The sequence below is a fragment of the Perissodus microlepis genome, chromosome 18 (genome assembly GCF_051167445.1).
Source record: "Perissodus microlepis isolate ML-2025 ecotype Zambia chromosome 18, ASM5116744v1, whole genome shotgun sequence".
Classification (NCBI taxonomy): Eukaryota; Metazoa; Chordata; class Actinopteri; order Cichliformes; family Cichlidae; genus Perissodus; species Perissodus microlepis.
The window spans coordinates 19,069,090-19,096,395 of NC_140478.1; the positions used below are offsets into that span (position 1 = coordinate 19,069,090).

Genomic DNA, 27,306 nt, shown 5'->3' on the forward strand with positions numbered 1-27,306 from the left:
AAGCTCAAACCAATTACATTTCGTGTGTACCGCTGAACTGCAAAATGCGCGTTTAGCCTATAGTGGTGCTTGCACACCCCTAAGGGGCTGGGCTAGTGCCATTTATTCCAGTAAGACAGGTGCTTTGTGCATAGATGTGCAAAAACTTGGTTGTGATTCAAGCGTGCAAGTGGGTTAGTTAAGTGCAGTGGGATGAGGCAAAGGAGCAGAGTATTTTTTTTAAATATCGAAGTAGCGAAAGAAAAGGAATTAGGACTTCAGGGTGACATAGATTAGCTACTTAAAATGCCATCGCTAATGCAATCACTGCACGGAGTGTGCACAGTGTCACTGATGATTGTTGTGTTATAAACCTCTGGGGACTTGATTATCCTTTATGGGTGGCATGCTTGAATTGGGGGAAGCTCCCACCAACACCAGCATGCATAATAATGTTGATGATGATAATAAATGGCTTGAAGGGAAAGGGGAGGTTTATAGTGCACACACATATTTATATATACATGTTTATTAACCAGGCAAGTGACTGCAGGATGAGTGCAAACCACCGAATGGCAAAACTGCATGCTGCCATCCACATTCTCATTCACTGGCTAAGGCAAAGAATGGCCCCTTTCTAATGCAGTTTTCTGTGGGGAAAGCCACACATTTCCTTGCCAATAATGCAATAAGGCATTCATCCTTTAAATGTAAATTTAAGTGTAGTTCCCTCTCAAGGTCAGCATCATACCATAATCAAATTTATCCCTGCTGCTGCTGAACTGGACAGGGAGAGGCAAACTTAGCAGTGTACGCCCCCTTGTGTTGGAGTCAGTTCTAAGAGACAGGGTGTGAGTCTTACATCTAAACTAACAGGGCAGGAAAAAAAAAGAAACCCACAAAGGCAAAGGCTTAGCTATGGTGATACTGAAAAGCAGCTCCTGGAGCACTTTGATTGGCTGGGTCAGCAGATATGAAAAGCTCCTTATGCCTGGGGCAAGCCTTAAGTTAATTGTGAACTGCTTATCTTATCTAGAAAACATAATTGCAGATCATGAATAGTTTCCCTTTGTGCCTGCTTGGATTATAAAAGGAAGGGAAGGTTATCTGTGCATAATAACTCCCGGCTACTGTCACACATTCAGCACTCTGTAGGCACGTAGGATGGGTGAGAAATGGTGGTGTTTGGTGGTGATCCAGCAGAAAACATTGTGCACTGTAGAAGGTAATGCTTTGAAATCAATATTACCCAGCAAGCAAGTGAAGCACTGCGTGCATGCTTAGGTGAAAAATGTCTCCTTGCAGTTTTCATGCTTCAGTTATGTTCTCTGCATTCAGAGCATGAGGATGCTGTTCTACTGACAGTAATGAAGGAGGGTGGGCAGAAGCTCGGGGCTCGACTGAAATCATATCACTAATTCTGAAAAGCAGAGGCTGTACTTTATGAGCTCTAAAATTAATTAACGGAGAGGAAACCTTGAATCCCTGGCCCTACATTATGTCAAATCAGGACAGTGTAACGCCAGCAAAATAAATAAAGGCACAGGTGTTTTCTGCCACACAGTCATGTTTTTCATTGCAGTTGAGTGTGATCCATCAGGACAGTGCAGGTTCAAACTGTTTTCCCAGTGTCACGTTTTCATATCACAACCAAAGAATTTTCCCCAGCAAATAGGAAACGATCAATGACTCTCATCACATTTGAATTCAAATTCAATTTCCAACCAGTGCATGAATATGTTATCACCATTTTCCTAATGAGCCTTTCCCACTTTGGACCAGTGAGGAGAGCACAGACGAGAACACGTACGCACGCACAGAAACCTCTCATGTGAAATAACTGCAGCTGTCCTCGTTTTGGCACATAACTGTCTGTTCGTGCAGACCCTCATCGCTCATAGTAAGAAGCTGATTAAGAAAATGGGTATAGATCCATTGCTCCACCTTTGTTGTTGTTGTTGTTTTTTTACAGTCCAGTTTTTGATAGTGTACCTAAAATGCAGATTAATCTGACACAGCGGCCAATTTTTCTTGATTTTAAAGTCTTTAGGGAGTGGCATACACTGAAATAACTTGTATGGCCTGTCTTCTAAAGCAGTAAAGCTGAGTCAGCTGCCATAATAGTTATGACAGAATTATTGCAAGTGATGGTGGAAAGTCTAAATTTTTAATGACATAGCCAAAAAAAACTGTAAGTCAAATAGATTAAAGTTGTAATAAGGTCAAAATATCTCCAAGGCTTCTGTTGGGACCTACCTGAGGAATATATAACAACATTAGTAAAGGTGTGAATTAGTTTTGGTGATAATGGATCACAGTTAAGCTTTTGAGGAGGACAGCCTTACTGCTGAAGACACCTATAGAGGCTGCTGTTGTATAGTGAAGTGTGAAGTCAGTGAGCACTTCCATTTATTATCTCCCAATCACACGTCTCCCCTTGGCATAGAGAACCAAGAGAGCAGCTGCAGGTTGCTGCAGCAGTACTGTGCCGTCCAGTGCAGCAGGTTTTGACCCTTAATTAACAAGCCTTAATTAACAGGCTGGAAATCCGGTATACGTGGACTTCAGACTGGAATGTGCACGAGTGCTGCACAGTTTATGAGTAAGTGCTGCCCGAGATGGCAGCTTGAAACGTCAGAGGAGTCAACTTGCTTCATGTGGGGAAACAGCGGGATCTTTCAGCTGGCATGATGACAGCATGGAAAATAAGGAGCACCTGGTCAGCCTGCGCAGCTGCTCACGAGAGGGCCTGAGGGAGAGAATCCAAATACTACCAAGTGACTGAATGCATATACAGTGAGTGTGTATGTGCATGTGCTCACTGACAGCAAAAACTGAGTCAGTGTCTGACTGTGCAAGACTGAGAAAATCCACCCATGCCTTTTTTCCCTTTTATAAACCATTCAGCTCAGACCATTGTAACTCACGCCAAGCCAATCATTTTTAAGAATGGTCTACACATGTAAGCAGACTTGAAATTATGTTTTTCTTTTGGTCATCTGCACCAGGGCATAGCTTGGTAGAAAAATCTATCAGAAACCTGACCCTTTAATCTAAGCCTAACCTTATCCTGACCACAGCTTCAATCTAAAAAATCAGTGATTCATGTCAAAGGGGCTTGCAAATCTTAGCCAGATCCCCACAATGTGATAGTTAGGACAGATTTATGTCTGCACAACATGTGCAATTCTAATAAACACACACTTTTGGATTGTAGTTTCCAAATAATGAACCAAATACTAACCCCCCACCCCCACCCCCTATTTTAAAAGTGAGCAACGGCCACGATGTCCTCACATTTCACAAATGTCCTCCCATCCCAAGGTCTAAAATTCAAACCGGTCCTAACAAAGATAGACGTACGAGCTCACAAGCACACGCAAGCACAGAGGACCGCAGTGCACGCAAATGTGATTGGTAGAAATAATTTAAAAAATGCTTTGTGATATATTAGTGTGTGTAATGTGGGACAGAGCGACAGACGTCCCTGAAAACAGCAAAGAAAAAAGTAGAATCATGTAATATTTATGGATCCGGAGTTGTGCGGGTGCCTTGGGTAAATGAAGGCGATTGACGCGCGCGTTGAACCAGCCGCATGTGATCTCCAGCCTCAGTCATTTTGGCAGCGCGATGCGAGAGAGACAGAGAGAGAGGGAGAGAGAGAGACAGACGCGGAGCTGTGAAAGCGGACCTTCTGCCAGAGATGTCGACGGAGAGGAATCCCTGAAACCACCGCTGCCCAGGAAATATGGACAAATCTGGTTCGGCGTGCGAGTGCGGGCTGTTTTCTGTCGGTTTTTGCATATTGCTACAGTGTAGTGGACCAGGATGCCGTGTGGGCGATGCTGCCACAAGGGATACGTTGTGATTTCGCAGAGATGTTTTAGCAACCGATGCATAAATTAAAATAAGAAGAAGAAGAAGGAGAAAAAAAACCAATCACATGATTGATTGATTGATTGGAGTCCAAAGGAATCTAATAGGACATCACCACCTGTTACTAGAAAACCAGGTAAGCCTCACATCCCTTTTTGTCGCTTTTACATTCACAGCCCATGACGAGCATTGGTACTTAATTATAATGTCCAGCATCTCTGAAATGAAGCATTAACCCACGCGCAATGCACTTTTTTTTGGTGGAGATGTTATTTGCTTTAATGGTGCGCTGAGATGTATCTGTCAGTCACCTATGGTGTGATGGATAATAAACCGTGGCATCCACCAATAGTTACGTTTGTGTGATGCAGTTAGCGGAACTTGCGATGGGCCTCGTGATAAATCAGTTTCCTTAATAGATGACATGCATGCGATATATGGGCTTGTAGAAACCTTTAACATTGGCTCAGTGCAGGTACACAGGCAGCACCCGCAGTTCCTCCAGCCAGTGCAGTGGCAGCAGACCTCCATAGAGCTATTCAGCTGCGTTAAAGTAGTCTCTTTGCCCTGGATGCCAGTAATCGACAACATTCCCACTTTTTTTTTTTTTTTTTTTAAAAAGGCCATTTTTACAGCTCAAACGTCACTCAACTATTCGCAAATCCTTCATCATCCCTGTATCCTCTTTCTCGAGCCTTCCCAGCTTCTGCTTCTTACAGAAAGCATCAAGGCAAACGTCCATCTGTGGTAAACCTGAGGAGTATTTCAGCCTGCTGCTGCTGCTGCTGCTGATGAGGATGATGCTGCTGGCCCTGTGTGCTTTATTAGCTTCGCAGAAAACTCTTGAATCCCTGAGTGTTTCACAAAATTTACGATGCCTCTCTCGCTATAAGCTGGTGTGGCAGGGTGCTTACAAGGAAGGCTTGCTTTTAATCCATTATGGGCTGACAGACAGTCAGTGCAGTGTGCATCTATGGAGCTCACTGAGATGTAGAAATCGGGCTTCACCTCAGTGCTTTCAGGCTTGAGCTGAGCTGCTCCATTCCCTGGTCATAGGTCAGGTGCAATCTGTTTGATATACTGTGGGTCTCACTTCTTACGGAGGGGACACACACATTGACATGTCATTGATGATTTTATGTCCTAGAACATGCCTCCCTCCCATCCCGTTTGTGCTGATGTTCTAAATCAAAAAGGTGTTGTGTCAAGGCGGCAGAGGTACACTGTCAGGAAATCGGGCCTGAGTGAAACGCTGTCACTCATGTCTGGTCCATATGTCAGGCGGGAGATAGCCAGGGACAAGTTGTTTGAATCCTCCACGCTGCTGTGTTGCTCTCCGGATCTGCTGATAACTGGAGACTAGACACTGAGTTGTACCCAAGAAAATTATGATCTAAAACCTTCACACATACACACACTGTTGATTGATTTGGAAACAATGTCTGCACTGCACAACCAAGTGTTCCTCCACACACTAATCAATAATCTGCTGTTCCTCCTGCAGCTGTATCCCACTGGGTCATTTAAAAATTGGGACTAGTTAAACGTCTTGAAATACACAAGTGGGAGAAGCCGTTCTAAGGCATCACTAGAAGCAGGGAATGTACACATTGCCATTAATTATACATGTTAACACATTCGAAGTGCTGTTATACTCCCCCAGCATTAGCCAGCAGCTTGATATGTAATAAGAGTTACTCTGCATATTCAAGGGTTCCACTTTCTGTACTCTAAGCGAGGCAGAAGTTCATTTCTTTAAAATGCCACATGGCTTTATTCAGTGACCTATTTTGATCATAAAAATGAGTGCCGGGCTGAAAACGTAGCACAAATTTCTTGACAACGGTGGCAGAGGAAACTCAAATAGTGGCAGCCAGGGTAAGGAAAATAGAAGGTGAAAATGAAAACATTTAAAGGAAGTGTTTTAGTCCTTCTGACATTTTACCTCCAGCAGTTGTTCTATCTGAAAGGCATTTGAAAGGCCGGACATCTTCATTACAATCTAGCCCCAGAGCCCAAAAAGCAGAGAGGAAAAATGTATCATACCTGATGTGTCTGTGGGGCTTTTACAGCAACTGTTTGTCCAGCCATCCATACAAACTGCTCCAGATGTTGAATCCACAGAGGAGGAGCCATATGCTTTTATTTGCAGCGTGATGTATGAGCAGCGCAAATAAAAAGAGAACTGTATATATTTCTCTCCGAGGGAGCGCGCGGGGAAAATATATTAGTGGTCTGTGCCACAAAGTCACTGTCATGCAACAGGAAAACCATTAGTCTGGCTTAGCGGAGACTGATGGCTAATGAAGCAAATGCACACCAAACTCTTCATGGCGGGGAAGACAGAAGACACAACTCTCATTTATATGCACCTCATATACCAGCCCATCTGATTTAGAGCTTTGAGACTGCAATGTAGACTTAACTCACTGAAAGCTACACCTAGATGATAACTGCTTTGAGAAAACCAATAAGAGCTTATAATACCAATAATGATAAAATGAGACAAGCATGCTGGAAGTAACAAAACCCAGTGTAGAGAACCTTTATACCGGCACGAGTGGATTTCTGTTGAGGGTGAGCAGTGTTTCCTTTGTGCTTTACAACCTGTAAGGAGCCCAGGCTGGACAATTTTAGGTCACATTTGATTAATGTGGAGAATCTGCTTGTTCATTAAGCACTGCTGCCCTGACAGCACGCCAGAGTCGCAAATCAGCCTCAGTGGAAGCAGATCCTGTGCACTGTAAACTGCAGTGTTGTGTTTCCTTGTGAATGATTTGCAGTTCATTCAACATGTGAATAGTAAAATAGGGCAAACATAGTAAAACAGCCCTCAGCTGCACAATTTTTACTTACAGTTGTGGAACAATTTTATGGGCCCAACTTAAACAACTGTGGATCGGTGCGCACCACAAGTTTATGTCTGGGTGAAGCAGGTAGTCAGCCAAAGTTATTTTATTTAAGCCATGAAACACCGCGGCGTCCACTCATGCAGGAATAACTTCAAGAGCTTCAACAGCTGTAAATGATAAAATATAGATACATTTATTACTGGAATACTTGATATCAAAGGGGAAAATCGGGGACTTTCATCAGGTTCTCGAGTACATCCTTCCACAAAGAGCAGAAAAGGAAGCACATATAGGTTCTCTAAAATTAGATAATAAGCAGCCTGGAAGCCTGGCTGGTCCTTGGTACCTACTGATTAAAGATGCCTCAGCAGAGACCTCAAGGTTAGATCATTGCACTCCTGCAAAGGCTCCACCATGCATGAGCCTTATAGATCTCTCCAGAGTAGTGAGACATCACCAAAAAATCAAGCTTTAATACTGCTACAGCTTCTCGATTGCGAGGATTTACTGTTTTCTTCTTGTGTTTTAAATCACATTGACTTTAATGCATTTTTGAAGATATTACTCTGATGAGCATTTTAAACTATTTCCCCTTATTATGTAGAATTAAATGTTTGTGGATAATGCAAAGGGATTTTTTAAGAGCAGTTTTCTGGTAAATATGTTGCAGATCAAATGACCAAAGAGGAATCATTCATATCTCTGTGGCTTTTTCCTGTATTAATTCATATAAAAATCTTCCAAACAGAAGATTTACCCATGCACAACATACATATACGCTCATCAATCCCCCTACTCTATCCCAAGATAGTAATTTTCACATCGCACATTATGAGTTTATAAATAATTTGTCCAAGCGTTTGAGAGATGGCTCTATACTTTTCTACTTTATATTTAGTAAGTGAACAGCTGCGTCCCTCGACTGTGTAGGATCATTTCAGCGTAGCCCAGCCTTCAGCAATATGCTGAGCTTTTTAATCCTTTCATGTACTCAACACACAGCATGGTGCCATTTCCAGGCCCCAAAGTCCTCCCCTGTGAGGCACTTCAGGCTTCATTGGTTAAAATCTAAAAATGATGACATGCGCATTGTATATATATTTAGGATCTGTTCATAATTAGGAGAGTGAATTCTATTATTCAGTGTGGTATAAAAGCTGTGGCATTCATTTGATGAACCCAATTAAGACCCTCGTGTACAATATCATGCTTGAATTGCCCAGCCTATTTATCCTTAGGCATTGCATCATAATGTCATGTGTAATATATATTAAAAAAATGCAATTCAATTAAAGAACCTGTCAGCAGCAAACATGCTGCGGGATCGGTTTAGTTTAGAGTTTGTTATCCATCGTGTGCCTGTTTCTGCCCCCAGATATCCAGCGATATAATAGGGAACCAGTTTGTGAGATGATTCTCACTGATTTAAGTTGGCACCTACCTGATATCTGGTGGCTCCCTGCTGCCAAAAAACATAAATCATAGTCAGGAAGGTCATGAGCTCAGTCTATAAATGTGTCTATCACTAATTTACTCCTCTGCCTATCATTCACGAGCATCTGGCATGAAGAGTGCCACTGGCTGTAACTGGAGATCTCAGGTATCGACTTACGAGGTAATAAAATACGTTTTTTTTTTTTTTGACAAATACGCTAAAAGAACTGAAAACGTGAGGAGATGCTCTTTACATCTCGCCCCAATGATCGATCTCCAGTGTAATCAGAGAAAAAAGAAAGAAATGTAGCACCTCCAGCGTTACACTAAAACAGGCCCTGTTGAATACAAGATGTACTCTGTAAATACGCAACTGTTCAAACAGCTGTCTCTTGACATGAGCCTGTTCACTACTGGAGTAAGGCTGAGGGGTGAGCTTATTAGCGTCAGCAGCAGACAAGCCAGCACACAACAGTTTTAGCACAATTCTTCGTGTCAAAACCAAATAATCAGTCAGCAGAGAATTATTCTGGCTTCAGAGTTGTGTCCATTTGTTGTTACTGCTTCGAGCTGCCTGCTGTTATTATGAAAGTAACAGCCAATTCACAGATTATCAAAATTCATAGATTTTAGCTTCTCAAATGTAATTGTTGCTGCTTTTTTGGTCTTCTTTGGTAGAAAATGGAATTTATTTGGGTGATGGATCATCGATCCCAGAAACTTCAATGCTTACTTTGTGTGCAGAATTTTTGTATTTATATTTGTATTTTATAAGAAAATTATAGCTATAAAGTCGAGTGTAGTAAGGTGAAGGTTTTCTTTATGTGCTGTTCGTTTTTTTTATGAAGCATATAGTTCATACACCAGAAGACAAAGTTGAAGTTGATCACTGTGCTGGCTCTTAAAACTTTAATTCGTACCTACCTAGAGGAAACAGACCCAGCCCAATGAAACCCAATGTAGCTATAGCTCTCAGATTCTTCTCAAAATGAAGAGTAGTTACAGCAGGCAAAAATAAAAAAAAGCATATTTGGTGGTTATGAAGAGTCTGATCCAACTCGTTGCAAAGTGATTTACAGGTTTAAATCCAAAAAATATCTGCAATTATTTTAAATATAAAGATGATTGTCTTTTTGTTTGTGTTGAGTTGATCGAGCCTGGCTGATATCAGCAGACCGATACTGTACACCGATCTACTGGTATCGGCATTTATAACAGATATAACAAGAAGAGACAAGAGAAATACCTACTTGGCTCACTTTGATTTTGATTGTTTTCCGTTACAGTTAAGTACCACCAAATGTGCATGGGGTTGTTATAGCCAGGGGTGCACATAAGTGGTGCACAGGTGCGCATTCGCTGTCAAAATAAAAGAGGCGCACCAGATAAGAAGTTGCAACGCACGTTTGCGTACATATAAAAGGCACTGTTTTTGTCCACTAGAGTGGAATTTTCACGGCATATTCTGCATCACATCTCTGTGCGTTCATCATTTGTTTGAAGCCAGCTCACCTCCTGGAATCACTTTTCTGAGAATACGCGCTTCTTTTGCGGTTCGGACTCCTTCTGACATTTCTTTGGAGGTGGAGGAACACCAAAGTAATTGCTTAAAGGAGCTTGCTTCTTCGACATCTTTAAGACTTCTAAAAAAATGTCTGTCCTCCTCCAGAAAATCTTATGTACGCAAACGCGCGTTGCAACTTCTTATCTGGTGCAGGTCTTTTATTTTGACAGCGAATGCGCACCTGCGGACCACTTATGTGCACCCCTGGTTATAGCAATGTGAGCAAAAGTCCCGTTATGTCATTGTATGCGACTCAAACACAACACAACAATGGAGGACGAGGAGGTGATGGTATACCTGTGTATGGCGTTTGTCAGATATGGTTACCCGTGATTTGTGTGCAGGCATTTGCTTTATTGCCAGGTTTGGCGGTTTTAAGGAGTCGCTCTCATGATTCATCGAGTGATGTTATTGACTGGCCGATCAGTGGAACGAACCGAGCCGAGCAGAGAAGGTTCTAGTGGAAAAGGACTATATGTTATCACTGTTACTGTTGCATAGTTTGCCCACCAAATGGCAATCTGTAACTTCCCTGTTTGCCACACGTGTTTGGAATGCCACAATTACAACAACCAGCTTGATCCGAGCAGTTGTAAGCATAAAGGAGTCAACACACATAAATAACCACACGTAACAAATGCTAGGAAAAACTTTTAGGTTTCATGAATCTGAAATAAATATAAATCTGGCAGTATATCAGAATATTGGTGCTTTCCAGATTAAGTCAGTTTTTACCTCTCTGGCGCCCCCTTAACCTCGGATTTCCTTCTCAAAAAGCCAGAGCTGCCCCACTAACCCTGAGCCAACAATTCAAGACAGCAGCAGTGAATGTAAACATGAATAAAACTATAAAACTTGTTGTGTCGTGTTTTTGTCACTTGCTAAATATTCAACGCACAGAGCACTGACAAGACGGTTTCCATGACTGTGCTGCAGCGACGTTCTTAAACCCAAATATTATTTTGTAATGCTGGTGGTAATGAACGACTCTACCTTGCTAAAAAGCAAGACAAGTCATGTTTCTTGCTTGCTTGTCTGTAATGATAAACAGTTATGATCACAGATCAGAAATAACTGTTGGAAGATGATGATATGATGATGTAAATTTCTTTACAAAGCAGCTAAATGTAATTCATACTTTGCCCACGTTGTCTCTATAGCTTTAAAAGTTATAGGCTGGATTCAGAAGGTAAACATGTCCAACATTAGATGAAGCTGCCAGCTCATAACAGAAGTGTCATTGTTTTCTCACGTGAACTGGCAGATCTTGTGAAATCTCATCAGTGCAATGCTGTTGCTGTTGAGTGGAACTGCTTCTGAGACGCCATAATATTTGAGTAACATAATACCTCCTATCATCGCTCTCCAAATTAAAAAAGCTGCACTCTCAGGCACCATATGTTCCAGGTTGCAGAACAAATGAACATACAGTAAGTGAAACCCATCTCAATTTTCGAGAGGGAAAGCTACGTTTGGCGGCGCACTCTGCAGACAGCTGCTCCACCTACGCCATCTATCATCCTGTATGGGCCACAGCTGTCCTCAGGTCTACGAGATGGAGATGTCATGTTACAATCTCCACACCATCTAGCCAATCTCACTCTGCTTTCTTGCTGTGTTTTCAGCCATTGTGTCAGACACAAGAGCGTTATTTGAAAAACATTGCTTGGCAAATTGGTAGGACTGAAAATATCTGATGGCGTGGTTGTAAAAGGAGTTCTGCTGACTCGACTTAAAAGGCACAAAAGGTTTGGCCTATTTCATCTTTGGAGAAGCGCTGGCATCTGACAGGCTATACAGGAGGGCACCTGTGAAGACAAAGTGCTCATATCAGAGCTGCAGACACATTTTTCAGCTGACCATGTGAAGGCATTCATTTTTAAAGCAGGCCTGCAAATGATGTCAGGATTTTTCTTACATCCGTTACACACAGCCGGCCTGACTCTGACACTGACAGTTTGGAGAGCAAGTGGAGGCAAAAGCTTTAAAAAAGTTCAACCTTTAAAGTTAGCAACAGCGCTTAGCACAATCAGCATATCAGTGAAACTAACACACTTTCACAAATTTAGAAAAAAAACATGTCATAGGTAAAAAAAACATTTATTCTTCTGTAATAATAATCAGAAATAAACAGGACAGTTCATGTCATAGATGCTAAAATCTAATTTACTTCAACATTTATTACTGCTTTCCATATCTCCCACTCATCCTTTCAGTTCACTGCAGCAGGAAATTTCTAATATTGGGAGTCACAAGATCCAGGTTTCGCATATTTAAGCTGGTTTTATCTTAATAAACATTCATTCAAACTTACAAATAATCAAATTATTTTTGGAAAACACAGAGAAAAGCACAAAAATCATTAAATGATGGAATTAAAAAAACGAATCAAAGTTGGTAAAGATAAATTCTTCTTATTAACTAGTAGTGGTACTATAATGCAATATGGTTCACGCTACACTGTAAAGAACAGTTTCAGACTACAGTCAGATGCCAGTTTATTAAGAACATATTGTTAAAGCAAATGTAGTGCAGTATATTCTAATGCAACACAGTCTCACTGCAGTTTGTGAAACAGCCTGAACGTGTGATTCATGTTACTGGACGGGAATCTTACCTCCTTATTTTTGTTAACCTGAGCATGAGTTTGCATCAGATCAGTGCTTTATTCATTCATTCATGTCCATGAACTTGAACTGAAGATTTCCCACCTTTAAAAGAGGAAAAGTCCTCTTTGGAAGTGGCTTAAATCATTTCACAGCTCACGGGAACCAGCTAGGACTACAAGGATTGTTTTTTTGTTTTGTTTTTTGTTTTTAAAAATTTCCTAATAAAACATTTGCAAAAGAAAAATAGTACTTAATTATAATTTCAAATAAACAACGAAAGCTCCAAAAATGATTGCCACCTTTTTCAAATCTCCACTTTCTCGGTTGCCAGGGTAACTATGAAGACCACACAACATACATGTTTCAGGCTGGAAACATGCTTCCCGTTGAAAGACTCAAAGCTATGCTGACTGTGTTATAAACACAGGCTAATTTGGGCCCATGAACACAAACAAATGGATCTTTTTGCCATAAATTGAGGTTAATAATGTTGAAGAGGTGAATAAAAATCCACCTCATTTATAGTTAGTTAGTGAAGGATTATTTATGCAGGACATCCCACTGAGATGAAGACCTCTTTTGCACACAAAACCTCTGTAGTAATATAATCCGCTAAAGACAACTGCTAAACACACACACACAAAATGTATGAGAAATATGGGCCAGTAAAGTTTTACAGCTACCCAGAGAAATGAATGTCTTCACAGCTTCAAGCTGTGTTGCAGCTCATTCCAGCATTAAGGTGCTTAATACTGGAAACCAGTCGTCACCAGTGCAGACTTTGTGTGAGGACTTTTCCTCTCTCCTGGGAGAGGTTAAATCAACACCTTTGTGAATCACATTCAACAGAAAACAAACACTGAAACTGTCATTGTGGGCTTTATTACACTGTGTTAGCTGGTATTTAATCTATTTTAGGTGTATTGATTGCTCTGTGTTGGAAACACTTTCTAAGGGAAACAAATACTTGCTTATTTTCTAAAGACCAAGCGAGGAGATATCGGTGAGTCATTAGCTAATAATTAGATCATAATTATCTGCTACTTATTTTAATTATCAGCTACTGTTTTCACGCCGCCTCAGATAATAAAGCATCTTACTCAGTAGATACTCAGTAAATGATTGTTATTTCAGGATTACTTTGCCTTTACCTGATGTTTGTGTGTCCACTCATGTAACAGAAAAGCATTCTCACATCATCACAATGAAAAGTGAAAGAAAACTTTGTAGCTAAGCTATAGTAAAAAAGAATAAACACTAAACAGACATTATTCATTTTAAAGAGTTCAACATTCAAGTTTCCAAAATGCAACACAGCATGAGAAGGTTCAAGGTTCAAGGTTCAAGGTTCTTTATTTGTCACATGCATAGTTATACAAGTATAACACACAGTGAAATGTAGCCTCACACGCTCCTCGACATGTGCAAAAATTGGGGGGGGGGGGGGGGGGGTAGAGGAAGAACATTATATATAAATAGTATATACATTGGGTGAATGTGCAGTAGTAGCAGCAAGCAGGTGAATTCTGTACATTAATATGAATAGACATCTGACTATTTTACAGAATAGACAATATAAACATATTTAAAATTAAAGGAATTTGGAAAGAAAGTTTAAAAGAAACTGACTAAAAGATCCACGCTGCACCCGTAGGAGCTGCTCATCCATTGAAACCCATCCCACAAAGCTCCCAGCGCACAGTTTTTGTTCTGCTGTTAATGTCAGAGGAGGTTTTTGGGACCCAAAACCAGCGACCCTGCTCTGTGACATTACGTGGTCTGCTGAGGTGCTTATCTAAACTCTTCCACTTTGCAATAAAACCTCTTAAAGTTGATAGCTGACCATCTAGGAGAGAAGAAGATTTCACAGACTCATTTGTTGCACTGGTGGCGTCCTACACTACCTCGCTCGATTATGTTAAGCCTTTTAATATGATCCGTTCTTTCCCAGACTTAAGTAAGAGGTGAGGACCAATACTTCTGTCCAACAGCATGAATCAGCAGCTGGAGATCTGTTGAGACTGATCATTTTTTAAAAGAATAATGATATCACACAGCTATATTGAGTTCTTGCGCTGATTCTGACATAATATTAGTATTTGAGTGTTTTCTGAAAATGTCTTCTGTTTCGATTCAGCCCATATTCCTTAAAGGTGCTCGCGCTCTTGTTCCCTTCTCTGTTCTCCAGTGATTAACAAACATTTGCGAGTTTCACTAAGTCTACTTTTACAGTATAATCAGAAGTCAGTGATTTATGCATGCAATGTGGCCTCAAATGCATATACTGTGAGTTCTTTTAATCGCGCGGAACAATGATCAAAGTAGCAAGGCCGCAACTCAACAAAAGGGTGGCAACGAGCCAAAAATACATACTAATGAGGAGGGTTTCTCAAGGATGAGCAATTGGAAGTTAATAAACGTGTTGAGATAGTCATGTGTGCTTAGCATACGAAAAACACAAGAAAGGGGAAGAATATGAGTTAATTGCATTTCGGCATTTGCGTTCATGAATCGACAGTGGGGTGTTTGAGTGCATCCTTCATCTTAGACTGAGAAACGAGATTCACAGTTGTGAGTTTGTGTTTGCATCTCTGCTTTTTTTTTTTTAACCAGGTGGTTATTTTAAAAAAAAAGCTGTGAATTTGCTTCTGATTCAACATCCCACATAAACGCAGCATTTGCAGTGAAAACACACTTGTCGGTATTAAGATTACATCTTTTGAGTCGTAGCCAGAAGCATGTAATCAACAGTCAGCCTTGTTTCAGAGCATTACTTGAAGACTTGCATTTTCTTTTCTTTTGTTTGTTTGTTTCAGCTCTCGAGTGGTTCTAGGATCAGGATGATACCATAGCCACATCCTCCTCCTGTTACTGCAGCACGACCACCGATAAGGGACCTCGAGGAGAGAAACCTCACTTCACGATAGCCTCTTTTTGCTCTCCAGCACCGGCTCCTCTGGGAATAATCCTGCAGCACTTACAGAGTAGCAGGAGAGGTGACAGCATTGCTCCCCCACCACCCAAGTCTGACAGCCATGATCCGGGAAGGCCCTCTGCTACGGCTCAGATCGGGGATCAACTCACTGCTCGATGGCTAGGGCTGAACGTACAAAGAGCTGGGGGCCTTTCTGCTGAGGTAAGTCTCCGACTCCCTCTGCAGCACAGGTTCTATAATTCAAGTATGAGCCATTTTTGCTCTGCGCTCGTTTTGTTGAGTCAAGTGGCAGTCATGTCTGATTATAACTGAGTGGAACCGGTTTATGTAAATGCGGCTTTCTCACAACATTACTCAAAGACTACTTGGGTCTGTATGGAAGCAGTCAGATAATTTAAAAAGCGTGCATGTTATTTTGGGCAGAGCGCACTTTTACTTTCTAAACACATAATCTGTAGTAGTTTTGTAGTAGCACTTTCCACAGTCTTCTGCTTCCACCAGTAACACGGTTCATTTCTGGGAGCGCTGGATTCGATATTGAAACATTTATTAGGATACCTGGGCTCTCACCTTTGTGATAAATTATTCATTAACCCTTAATGGTCTCCGGTTGTCTCCTGACATTGCTCAGTGAGGATTTTCTTTTGTTCTTGTCGCTTAGAAGAGGCACGTTTCGATGAAAAAAGCATTTCTCTCCTTTGTCTGTGTTTTGTATGAGACTATAATGAGAATAGGCATCCCGCTAACAATGCTGGTTTAAATCAGCTCTGTGGTTTTGCTGCAGCAGGCCGGTCGTGTCTTTAAGCATTTGTCTCCACCGACTAACTCAGTCTTGTTTTTCTCTATTGCAGTATCCCTCACTGCATAGTAGCACATGGATTTCAAGACTTCAAATGAAGAGGTTGGTAGAATTTAATCAATGTAACAATTGAGCAAGATTATAGAAAGCGGCGAGGCATTTTCAGGCACTTGGAAACAGTGTTAAAGCATGCAAGGTATCTGAGAGCCTGTGGCTACAACAGCAGTGGGGCACATACAGTGCAGTTTGTGCATGTGCAGTCTCACTGGGCCCCCTTTATCCCCCTTTAATCTGTCAACTGCAAACTCCCCCCACAAAAAAAAACCAAGTAAAGCTACACAACAAAACACACCACTTAATGTCTTTTAGCTTTCACTTTATGAACTCACCTTATCTGACATCCTGAGCAACAAGGGAAGGTGGTGATGATGGATCTGCAGCTGATTTACTCTCTGATAGCGTTTCTCAAGCAGAGACCATAGCCGCTTCATTTATCACCCAGCTATCATAAATTAGCGAGGCTAGCCATGTAACATGCCGGCACAAAGGCACACCGAAACCCTCTGTGCTTTTCATCATGCTAACTTCTGCTTACTTGCATCCTCTCTCCTTCCCTGACCTGGAAAATGCACGGAGAGTGGAGGCTTCTGGATGAGTAAGAGTGAGGAAACACAGGTGTACCCTGTGCTGAAGTCTTTTATATGCTGGAATGATGTATACATGCTGCAAGTTTTTTCTTGCAACGCCTATGACAGAACAAAGTTGCAGTTGTGATGCAACACAATACACACTCATGGGAGGTGGCTTAATCTTGACAGTTCAGAATATACAGGCTGATTACTTGCTAAATGTGTTGGCGTCACAGAGTCACAGCTTTTTTCACTCGCTTAACGGATGAATGAGGAAATGTAAAATATACAGATCATCAAAGCCACAGCTTTTTATTTATTTTTTTTTTTGAATTTGCAATCTGCTGTATGGTGCATCATTGTGCAGATGGTGCTGCAAGTAAATAAATAGCTCAGAAATCATAACAAAAAAACCCACCCCAGCAACACTGACTTAGAAGATTAAAAGGAATGTTCAATGATAACTAAATCATTAACAGTGATTCTGCTGTTACAGAGCAGCCATGTTGATCAAAGTGTGCATCGAAACGAATAAAGACCTCTTTTTTATGTTAGAGAAGAGGTTCTGAGGGCACTCGTACCAGCTGGGGTTGACAGTTTTGCAGCACATCACAAGTAACTGATGCTGCTAAAGACTGACCCGAGGAACTGAGGATTTCTCTTTGGGCAGCTTCCTCGCATCTCTGCCTTGCATCGCATCTCACAGCTGGGAGGAGCTGAGATGTGAGGCACGCGATGTTGACAAGCTGGTTTTCCGTTTTTGCTCTTTTCTCAAAATGCAACAAAGTTCACTGCAGGTCCTCTTGATAGGAAACATCAGAAAAATGTATTTTCCTTCAAAAAAAAATTAATCTTGTTTGGCGTTCGCTGTAATGGCCCTTGATTAAAAGATTTCCTCATAGTTTGCCACATGCACGCCAGCAGACTACAGCTGATAATGGTGGGGTGTTTCGGAGGTTGGTGTGAATTATAGTGAATTATAAAATAGGATAAAGGATGAGGTTCATTATGTACAATACAAGCACTGCAGCAGGTCAAATAATGCTCAGTCACCTGAGATGCTGTCTGACCCGGCTAATATACAAACACTACTACCCTCATTTCGCTTGGCTAATGACTTTCACACAGACACGCATTACCTCAAATAATGTGAATTAATGGCTCCCTCATTTCATTTCTCACGCTGCAGCTGCAGGCGAGGGCTTGGCTCTTCACGTTCCTCATTTAGGGTGAAAGATAATATGCTCCACAAACTGACTTTGATTCAAGTTCGACCCGCAATTTTGAGAGATACTCTCGCTCTCTCTCTGTCTGAGAATAGCAGTCATGCAACCAGCCTGTCTTGTGAACTGATGAGTGGCGTATCCTGGGCGACAAGGATGCTGACACTGGTGGCTTTCTTCTATTAGCAGTCTTGTCAGGTGAAGGTGCTCCTTTCATGTAGACCTTTTTAAGTCAAGGACAGGACAGGCATCACAATTAGCTGGGGATGAGGAAGGATACGCAGAATGCAAATGCATGCAGATTAGCGTGTTTTAAACGGTTCACTGGAAACACACACGCCGCTCTCACACTCGCTCGTGGAAAGCAGGGAGATTCAAATGCAGAGGTCGATTTGATTTGAGCCACTGAATTTCACAGCTTCTTAATTTGTCACCATTTGATATAATAATACAATGTGATGATATAATTTGGGTTTCTGTGTCTCAGTGTGGAACAGAGGGTACAAAAGTGTTATTTGGACTTGCAGAATGCGGCTTATAAGCCATATATCAATTGTTTTCTTGTATATTTTGTTATCCAAAATGGTTGTTTATTACTCAGAGCTGCTATTGTGGTTATTTGGTCCGACATTAGCCTTAACAAGAAGAGTAATTTAAAAAAAAGAAGAAGAAAATAATAGACACCAAAACCCTGTTTCCTAATTTCCATGTTCATTCTGCAGCGAGTATTCTCAATGACATTTCATTTCATGGCCAGTTAATTTAGTCATGGAGGGATGATGAATGATTTTATCTCTCTGACTGTTCACAGACAAAGACTGGGATTTATTTGATGCAAGAAGGTAATGAGGAGCCGTTTAATATTCGACTACACTTGGCCAAAGATATTCTGACCATTCAAGAGCAAGATGTCATCTGTGTGTCAGGAGAGCCTTTCTATTCGAGCGTAAGTAACCCAGTCATAATTACAGACGCTGAAATCAGTAACGTATACAGCAGCGCAGGGTAATGAAGGTTACAACACAAAAGTGCTGAGAACACAGCTCAGTGTCTGTGTTAATGGAAAGCCTACATGAGTGAATCTATTCCTCATAAATCAAGTGTAGTCATTAAATAATAATTCACCTACTGAGTTTAACATTTAGCTCTCGCTTGTCATCACCCCTGACAACTTTTCCTTCACATTAATTATTGCGCGGGTTTCTTGTGCGAAAAAAATATTCAGCTGAGACCCGAGTCCGTGACCTTTCCCAAAATGGAATTATTCATTCAATAACATTTTCCTGGATAAAAATCCTCAAATGACAAATGGAGGTTTGTGTCCTGTGAAACATCATTAATAATCAGCGAAAAGGGCAAAGGCACCGGTATGCAAATACAACTGCAACGTATCAGTCCAAGTGTTGGTGACCAAGTTCAGTTGAATATTTGGATTGAATTTTACATTTCATTTGAGAAATTGCTGAATACGCTGCATGCATGCACCTTGAGCAACAGAGTGTTCATATTCGACGCCATACAAACCTGACTGTCATTGAAAAATGTATCAGAGCCCACCCGAGACAACTTTTAGCTTCAAAAGTTGTTGCAAAACATAAAATAGACTCACTGGTGACGTTAGTAGGTACACCTTCACCTACACTTCTTTAAATTTTCATGGCATCGATTGAATAAGGTGCTGGAAACATTGCCTCAGAGATCATCTTTTGGACCATGTTGACACGACAGCGTCACACAGTTGCGGCGGGTTTGTTGGCTGCACATCCACGATGTGACTCTCCTGTTCAGCACAACCCAGAGGTGCTCTACTGAGACTGTGGGGGCCATTTGACTGCAGTGAACTTATTGTCTGTCAGTCTGACTTGAGCTTTGTGACATGCTGCGTTATCCTGCTGGAAGCAGCCACTAGAAGATGGGTACACTGTGGTCATAAAGGGATGGATGTGGTCTTCTGTGTGGCAGTGTTCAGGTAGACTGTGGTGTTTAAAAACCCAGAAAATATCCCCCACACTATTACACCACCACTAGCAGTCTGAAATGTTTACACAGGTCAGGATGGATCCACGCTTTCATGACATTTCTGCCAGATTCTGTCCCTGCCATCTGAATGTTGCAGCAGAAATTGAGACTCATTAGACCAGGCAACGTTTTCCAATCTCCTGCCTGCTAAGAACATGAACTGTATCCTCGGTTTCCTGCTCGTAGCTGACAGAAATATCACCTGGTGTTGTCTTATGCTGCTGTAGTCCACGTCTTTCAGTGTTCTTGATTGTAACTAGCTGATATTTGCCTTTCCATCTGCTGGAAGCAGTCTGTCCATTCTCCTCAGACCTGGCATTTTCACCCAGCACTCACTGGATATTTTTTCTTTTTTCTGACCATTCTGTAAACCCTAGAGATGGCTGTGTTTGAAAATCCCAGTAGATCAGCAGTTTCTGAAACATGTTTCTGAGCACAAACAACCACACTACATCAAGACTACTTCAAAATCACCTTTTTCCCCTGCATTCTGATGCTCATTTTGCACTTCAGCAGCTCGTCTTGACTATTTCTGCATCCTTAAAGACACTGAGTTGCTGCCATGTGATTGGCTGATTAGATATTTGCATTAACGAAGAGTTGAACCGGTGTACCTACTAAAGTGGCCAGTAAGGCACTGTAAAAGAAAATCCATAAACTACACATGAGAGAAGAAAACACACCCAATACAACAAAAAGTACCAAAAGAAGGCAAATATTTGTAAAATGCTCAAACTTATGCTGAAATCAATAAACCACCTTCCTGTTTTGTATTAAAAAATGTTGTAATCATTAAAACAGTTGAAGAAAAGCTTCAGGAGTTAGATCGTTTTAAATTTCACATTTCCACAGCCTGAAATCATGTCCTGCAGTCTAAACTCTTCTTTCTAACTGCAGGAGAGGACTGTAACGATCAGGAGACAAACGATTGGAGGGTTCGGTCTGAGCATCAAGGTAATTTAGATCCCAGCAGATTAGGGCCGCTCCTCCCAAGCTCCTAGAATTAAGTCTGAACAAGTGGTATTGATTATTTCCTTGTCAATGTGCAACAACTGTGTCAGCCAAGGATGTTGATCTCAAGAGTCTTGTTCTCCATTTGTGATACCTTCGTAATCCAATTCTTTTTGATTTCTCTCTCTAGGGTGGAGCAGAGCACAAAATCCCTGTTGTGATATCAAAAATATCAAAGGAGCAGAAAGGTATAACGTCAGGGTTTTTTCTCCCCACTTCCCGTCATTTTCCCCCTCCTCTTGTTTGTTTGCGTTAAAGCGACTGTTCTCTTTCCAGCTGAACTGTCTGGGCTGCTTTTCATCGGAGACGGCATCCTTCAGGTAACACGCCGCATTAATGCGCGTTTACACATCTCATCCCACACCGCGAGCTAACACGTTTCCTCGTTCTTTAATAATTCATGCGCCACATGCCCATAAAACTGTGTGGCGTAATTATGCGTCCCTATAGGCTAATAAAGGTCTTTAATTTGTTGCATCACTTTCAGCCAAAATAAATAAATAAATTGATTAAAGAAAATCTCCCACATGGCAACAGTTTTTGCCACAGATGTCATAACAATTATTATGCTGGCCCCATTAATCATTTTGAAGATAAAGCTACAGTGGTATGATGCCAGCAGTATCATTTAGGCTAACCGTGTTATTGTTGTTTCCAGATAAATGGAATAAATGTCAGGAGCTATCGCCACGAGGAAGTGGTAAGCTGTCAGCTCATATCTCATAGTTTCTCACCGCTGCAACAACTCTTTCAACAGCTTATCTTGTCTCACTTCATGATTTGTATCTTTCTGACATGTAAAGCCATTTTTTTTCTCTTTCATTCCTGCCTAAATTCATCTGTAAGCAATATGTGTGAGTAAGGAGCATAAAAGTTGCACTCTGTAAATCCCTTATCTTGGATTTCCATTCTTAGCGAGGCTTTGGCACACCATGTTTCATCACAGCAAGCATTCAGCGAGAAAAACCTCACAGTTTACAGCTTCTGTAAAGAAGGCCAAAAAAAAAATATTCCCAAGGTTTGTTTGTTTTTCTGCTTTCCAGGTCCAGGTTTTAAGAAATGCTGGTGAAGAAGTGACTCTCACGGTCTCTTTCTTAAAGAAGACTCCAGCCTTTTTGAAACTGCCCCTTTGTGAGGACTGTACATGTGAGAACCCTCTCATTCACCCCGGTATTAGGTCTAAGTACATAATCACTATTACCGCTGTGGAAAATAATTGGCCAAGAGTATTTATAGCTGGTGGGGTTTTTTTTTCCTGTCTAGAATTGGTCGCCCTGGAAACAATAAATTTGAGTCGACTTGAGAGAAATAAAGAAAAATACGCCCAGCTCCTGCTCCATTTATTTTGGACTTCCTGTCTTGTTAAGCACTGAGTAAAGATGCTGCTTTGAGGAGTAAACCCATCTCAAGCTTCAGAAAAGATGCTAAAGACTAAACTGAAGTAATTAACAAAATCTCGGGATCGATTGCTCTCGTATGTCAGAGCTTTATTGTGAGACATGAAAGCGTTTCATGAAATCCTTTAATTTGCGTATATAGGGCAGGTTGACTGGCCATGCAGCCAGTCAACGGAATAAAAATTGGCAGAGAGCTGGAGCCGACTTGAGCAGCAGAACAAAGTAACACACTTTAGATGATGGGTGTGATTCATTGCTGCTAGAAACCTTGAAATAGACGGGGGTGTAGCTGTGGGTTTATTGTTGTTTTCCTGTGTGCTGCAGGCATCCCCAGTGACCAGAGTAGTGGGACCTCCTCTCCTCTGTGTGATAGTGGCCTGCACTTGAACTACCATCCTAACAACACGGTACTTTTTCATTGGCCTTTCTTTTGATTGGCTGATTTAGTAGCTGTCCTTTTGTAACTACGCAGCAGCAGCGTTCCCGATGCCAGAAAGTTGTTTCCATGCAACTGTCACTGCTTGCTGATAGCTAGGATGTTCTATCTTTATCTTCTGAGGACGGCAAATCACTTTTAATCTGCAGCTTGTGCTGTCTGTGCATCCGCAACAACCGTATAGTTGCAGCAGGACTCGGGCTCTTTGACATGTGAACAGCTTCAAATGCTGGAGGTGGGAAAGGGCCATCTCTTCTAACTTCGGTTTCACACTTCTGCAGGACACCCTGTCCTGCTCGTCCTGGCCCACGTCCCCAGGGCTTCGCTGGGAGAAGAGATGGGTGGACCTGCGCCTTATTCCTCTGCTACACTCACGCTTGTCACAGTATATCCCCGGCTCTGACGTTTCCAGGTGAGCTCTGGGACTTCGTGCTGAAGTGTCAGTTTCTTTCTTCTTAAGATGTTAGTGCAGAGATCTCTTACATTTTAAATGCTTGGGGATTTTCAAATAGAGCACACTGCAATGCTCCATCTATAAATAGACTGTGTAGAGTGTCCCATTAAACACACGATCAGTATTTGGCTGGGTTAACACTTTAACTTATGCCTCACTGGTGTCTTGTGATTTGGTTGGGTTAGTGAGTAAAGCCAGATTTATGTTCCTCTGCTCGTGTCAGTTTGGGCAACTCTTTGGATACGCAGAGAAAAGGATTATAGTAACTGAACCAAAAAGCCAGTAGTTCGTTGCCTGACGCCTGTCTGGAACAGAAAAGGGACATGATAGTGAAGTTTACCACAAAGCAAAATAAACTATTTTATATACACAGTAGTACATACACTGTATTTGTAGTTCCAGTTCACAACAGCTGTCTGATGGTGCTTTACAGTGTAAAGTAAAACCCTGCAATATTAGCATGAACTCCCACAATCATACAGTCCCTGTAGGAAACACCCGGTGCCACCTGTGACTCAAGAGGTAGAACAGATCATCTACCAGTCGGAAGGTTGGTGGATCGATTCCCTGGCTGCTGTTAAATACACCTTAAAGTACTCTTGTGGAAGATACTGAACCCCAGATTGTGTGCACCCAAAGCTTGTATTAAGTGCTCAGTTAGAGTAGAAAAGCTCTGTATATGTAACTTCAATAAGGAAGATCTGTAATCACTGAGCTGCCTGCTTTTTTAAAAAAAAAAATTTTTTGCCTGTCCCATTTGGTTCTTTAGCCGTCAGAATTGTTGTCTGAAGACCAACAAGGATACCCAATGGATTTACTTTGCCAAATGGATCATCACGGCCTTGCCGTATTGGTCCATTTGATCAACCTTTGTTGTTATTGTTTATTTTATTTTATTTTCAGTTGTTACAGACGGGACAGACATGACTGAGGGATAGGAAAGGGAGAAAGAAAGATGAAGGAAAAGAAAATCAGAAGGGAAGAGGGACAGTGAGAAAGGGCACTTAAAAAGAGAAAGAAGAAAAAAAAATCTCCCGGATCACCTGTTGAGAGAAAAAGAAGAGAAAACAAGCAAAAAAAAAAAAACAGAGCAACATACTAAACACAACACCATCACGTTAATCTAGCTAAGTGTAAACAGCAGTAAATACTAAATATTGAATGTTGTTGTGTAGCAAGCAGGACTGGCAGCGCATAATGTGCTTGGAAATAGCAGCCAATAAAGGTGTAGTTTATGTCTATGAACAGTGAACACCTGTGTGCACACCTGTGTGGATCAGCGCACTTGTATTCAAAAGGTTTCCCTGTGTAATGGTCTGCTAGAGGATGTAGAGAGCCATAACCCTGTCCCCTAGGGCATGAAGCAGGCATGGGGGAGATCCAGCCTCCAGACATCCAGAGGCCCCAGGGTGCGAGAGCCCAAGGCGGACCACCGGAGGGGCATTTGTGCCACCCTCCTGAGAAGAGCTGAGGAGAGCCCCAGATGAGGGGTCACCCAGTAGCCACGGAGCAGAAGCCAGAGGGGGCTGCAGTGGCGTGCCCGCCGGCTCTGCCGGCAGCCAGCTGTGCCAGAGTGAACCGAGCCGCTTTCCTAGGCTGCCAGTCTGTTCATTACGTCACTGCCACTTTCACACACTATCAAACTCAATGCCAACATCACCTTCTTTGAGCCAATCAGCCTCTACTCTGTATGGTTTAAGTCTGTGTTCTCTGTCATTCTTCCTTTCAGGCTCTCATTTGTGCAACCAACCTCCTCCCCATCTCCACCTCACCCGAGTCACTCAGACCTCCATCCAACCTTCATCTTCATCTTCACCACCACCAGTGTCTAGACATTGGGAGGTCCACTCCTAAATCCTCTCACCAATGGGATCTCGTTCCGAGTCTTATCACAGAATAAATTCATTCATTTCTCTTTCTCAATAAATATCTTTAAATCGTCCAAACGATCTCTCCTTATTGAACTACCAGAGGACTTAACATGTGTTTCTAGAAAGATTTGTATAACACACAGAGACTAACAATCCTCTACCATTAGATGGCATTTCATAAGTATGACCAGCTTCACTGTCTGCATCTCTTTATATTTACTCCTGCAGGTTCCCTTTAAAAAAAACTAACTGTGTGAACACAAACCAGAAACAGAACATGGCATATGACGCCATGCAGCTGCCAATAAATGCATTTAAACCTGGAATCTGGGCAGATCACATATGTAACTATTCTGGTTTTATCTCAATAACTGCATATTGCTGGATATGTTTTTGCATTTATTTTTCATATTGCAGGCACGGCTTTTGGATTATATTAAAAAAAGAAGTGAACATTTAATATTTTGAGGTGTTTCATCACCTGACCAGCCTGTTCCAAAAGTAGTGCAGTATTCAAAAAAATTAAAAGAGAGAAAGAAATATAAATTCCCCCAAATCTATTTTCATGTTATGCATGTGGATCGCCTAAACAAGCAAAGTAACTAATTAGTGAGCTTGCACTTAGCTTACGTTGCTAAATTAATTAATCTTGGAAAATTGGACGCTCAGTTTTTCAAGTTATTAAACAGCAGCATTTTTCACCACAGTCAGTTTTGCTTAGTTTGTTATCACAGGAATCCCAGAGGAAGAGTTTCCAATGCTGGGATGCAATGAACTGTTTCTAATCCCCTTTTAAAATAAAAACAGAAACTAAATATGAATGTGTGAAATATTTGAAATCCTCCCCTGATCTTTGGCTTGTGTTTTTTTTACTCTTTCAGGAAAAATGCTTTCCAGGTCATAGCAGTGGATGGTGTTTGCAGTGGAGTTATACAGTTTCCCACAGCAGAAGAATGCTTGGACTGGCTTCAGGCAATTGCAAGCAACATTTCCAGCCTCACCAAGCACAATGTGAGTAAGAAGCAATAACAGTTGTTAGCTCTCGTGGTCCCACATGTAAACCAGCAGGAAATTGGTTTGGGTGTTCATGCAACACGCTTGCAGTTTGTGGATTATCTAACAGTTCCTTTCTGAATGTCACAACATTAAGGGCCGTAGACACGTACTAGCGGGCCTTCTCACTACGAATAAAGTTAAATTTTATTCCTGAGTGCTCGAAGTCACAATAACAGCAGCCTTGCTGTACTACACTCATTCCTTCCAGCTGCCAGTATGCACTCATATTATCTATAATTCATCCAAAAATATTGCATTAAAATGAAACCACAAGGCAGAAAGAAACAGAGAAATGACTGCGTTGTATTCTTTCTCTTATTGTGAATACAATTTTCCAAGCTCTACTTCAGCTTTGTGGAAAACCTGTTTATGTGTTTTCAGATGAGTGGTCATGCAGGGGTCTGAAAAACCAATACTGCTTAACAAGCTCCATTGCTGCACATCATTGCTCATATATGAAAAATTGATACATTTAACATTTTGTATTTTGGTTTATTTTCATTCATTTCCATGTAGAAACTTCTGGTATTTTTTGGGAATTACTATCTAGATAGATAAAAACACGGGACCAACTGAGCAGCAGTTAAAATCAGGGATTTGTAATTATCATGTGTCCCTTGGCATGGCGGCATGTGTGTGTGTGTGTGTGTGTGTGTGTGTGTGTGTGTGTGTGTGTGAGAGAGAGAGAGAGAGTCTTGGGGGGATAATGGAGCCCTGATTAATTAGAGTGGACGAAGTGAGGGACATACTAAACATAACACTGATGACTCACTGCCAGCAGTTTTAACAGTTGAGAATGTATTCCTGTTCTGGCCTGAGTACTTAGTGAAGGGTGTGAGTGAGCTGGTAACATACAGTAGATGGATCTGCTGAAATAAAAGGTGTCTTATTGCATGACATTTTAAAAAAAGGTTGTTTATTTTGACTTTACTCATCAGAAAGTGATCTTACGGTTCATTTTGCAGCTTGTCACTTGTCTTTTGGTCACATGCTGATGTGACTGAGCAATTCACATCAGCATGTGAATGTGAATGCAGAGAATGTCCAGATGCAGTGTAATATTCCATGTGAGATGGGGGTTTTTTTCTGCACTGATTTGTTCATAAAGCATCACCGACTTCAGCGGTACTGCTGGTGGTGGCCTTGTGTCCTTGAGCGAGAT

General features: G+C 41.5%; 1 protein-coding gene across 2 annotated transcripts in view; it reads left to right on the top strand.

Moving 5' to 3' along the window:
• Window positions 1–3,372: 3,372 nt before the first annotated feature.
• sntg1 (syntrophin, gamma 1) overlaps window positions 3,373–27,306 on the top strand; it is a 38,739-nt gene continuing 14,805 nt past the window's right edge. The window contains exons 1-12 of one of the 2 annotated variants that reach the window (XM_084912453.1): window positions 3,373–3,991; window positions 15,131–15,450; window positions 16,101–16,150; window positions 18,712–18,846; window positions 20,817–20,873; window positions 21,061–21,118; window positions 21,207–21,250; window positions 21,589–21,630; window positions 21,974–22,100; window positions 22,652–22,734; window positions 23,045–23,175; window positions 25,970–26,099. In XM_084912453.1, the coding sequence (XP_084768579.1) occupies window positions 16,124–16,150; window positions 18,712–18,846; window positions 20,817–20,873; window positions 21,061–21,118; window positions 21,207–21,250; window positions 21,589–21,630; window positions 21,974–22,100; window positions 22,652–22,734; window positions 23,045–23,175; window positions 25,970–26,099 (834 nt within the window). In that variant the 5' untranslated portion in view covers window positions 3,373–3,991; window positions 15,131–15,450; window positions 16,101–16,123. The remainder of the gene's footprint in view (window positions 3,992–15,130; window positions 15,451–16,100; window positions 16,151–18,711; window positions 18,847–20,816; window positions 20,874–21,060; window positions 21,119–21,206; window positions 21,251–21,588; window positions 21,631–21,973; window positions 22,101–22,651; window positions 22,735–23,044; window positions 23,176–25,969; window positions 26,100–27,306) is intronic. The other variant, XM_084912454.1, reaches the window with a different exon arrangement.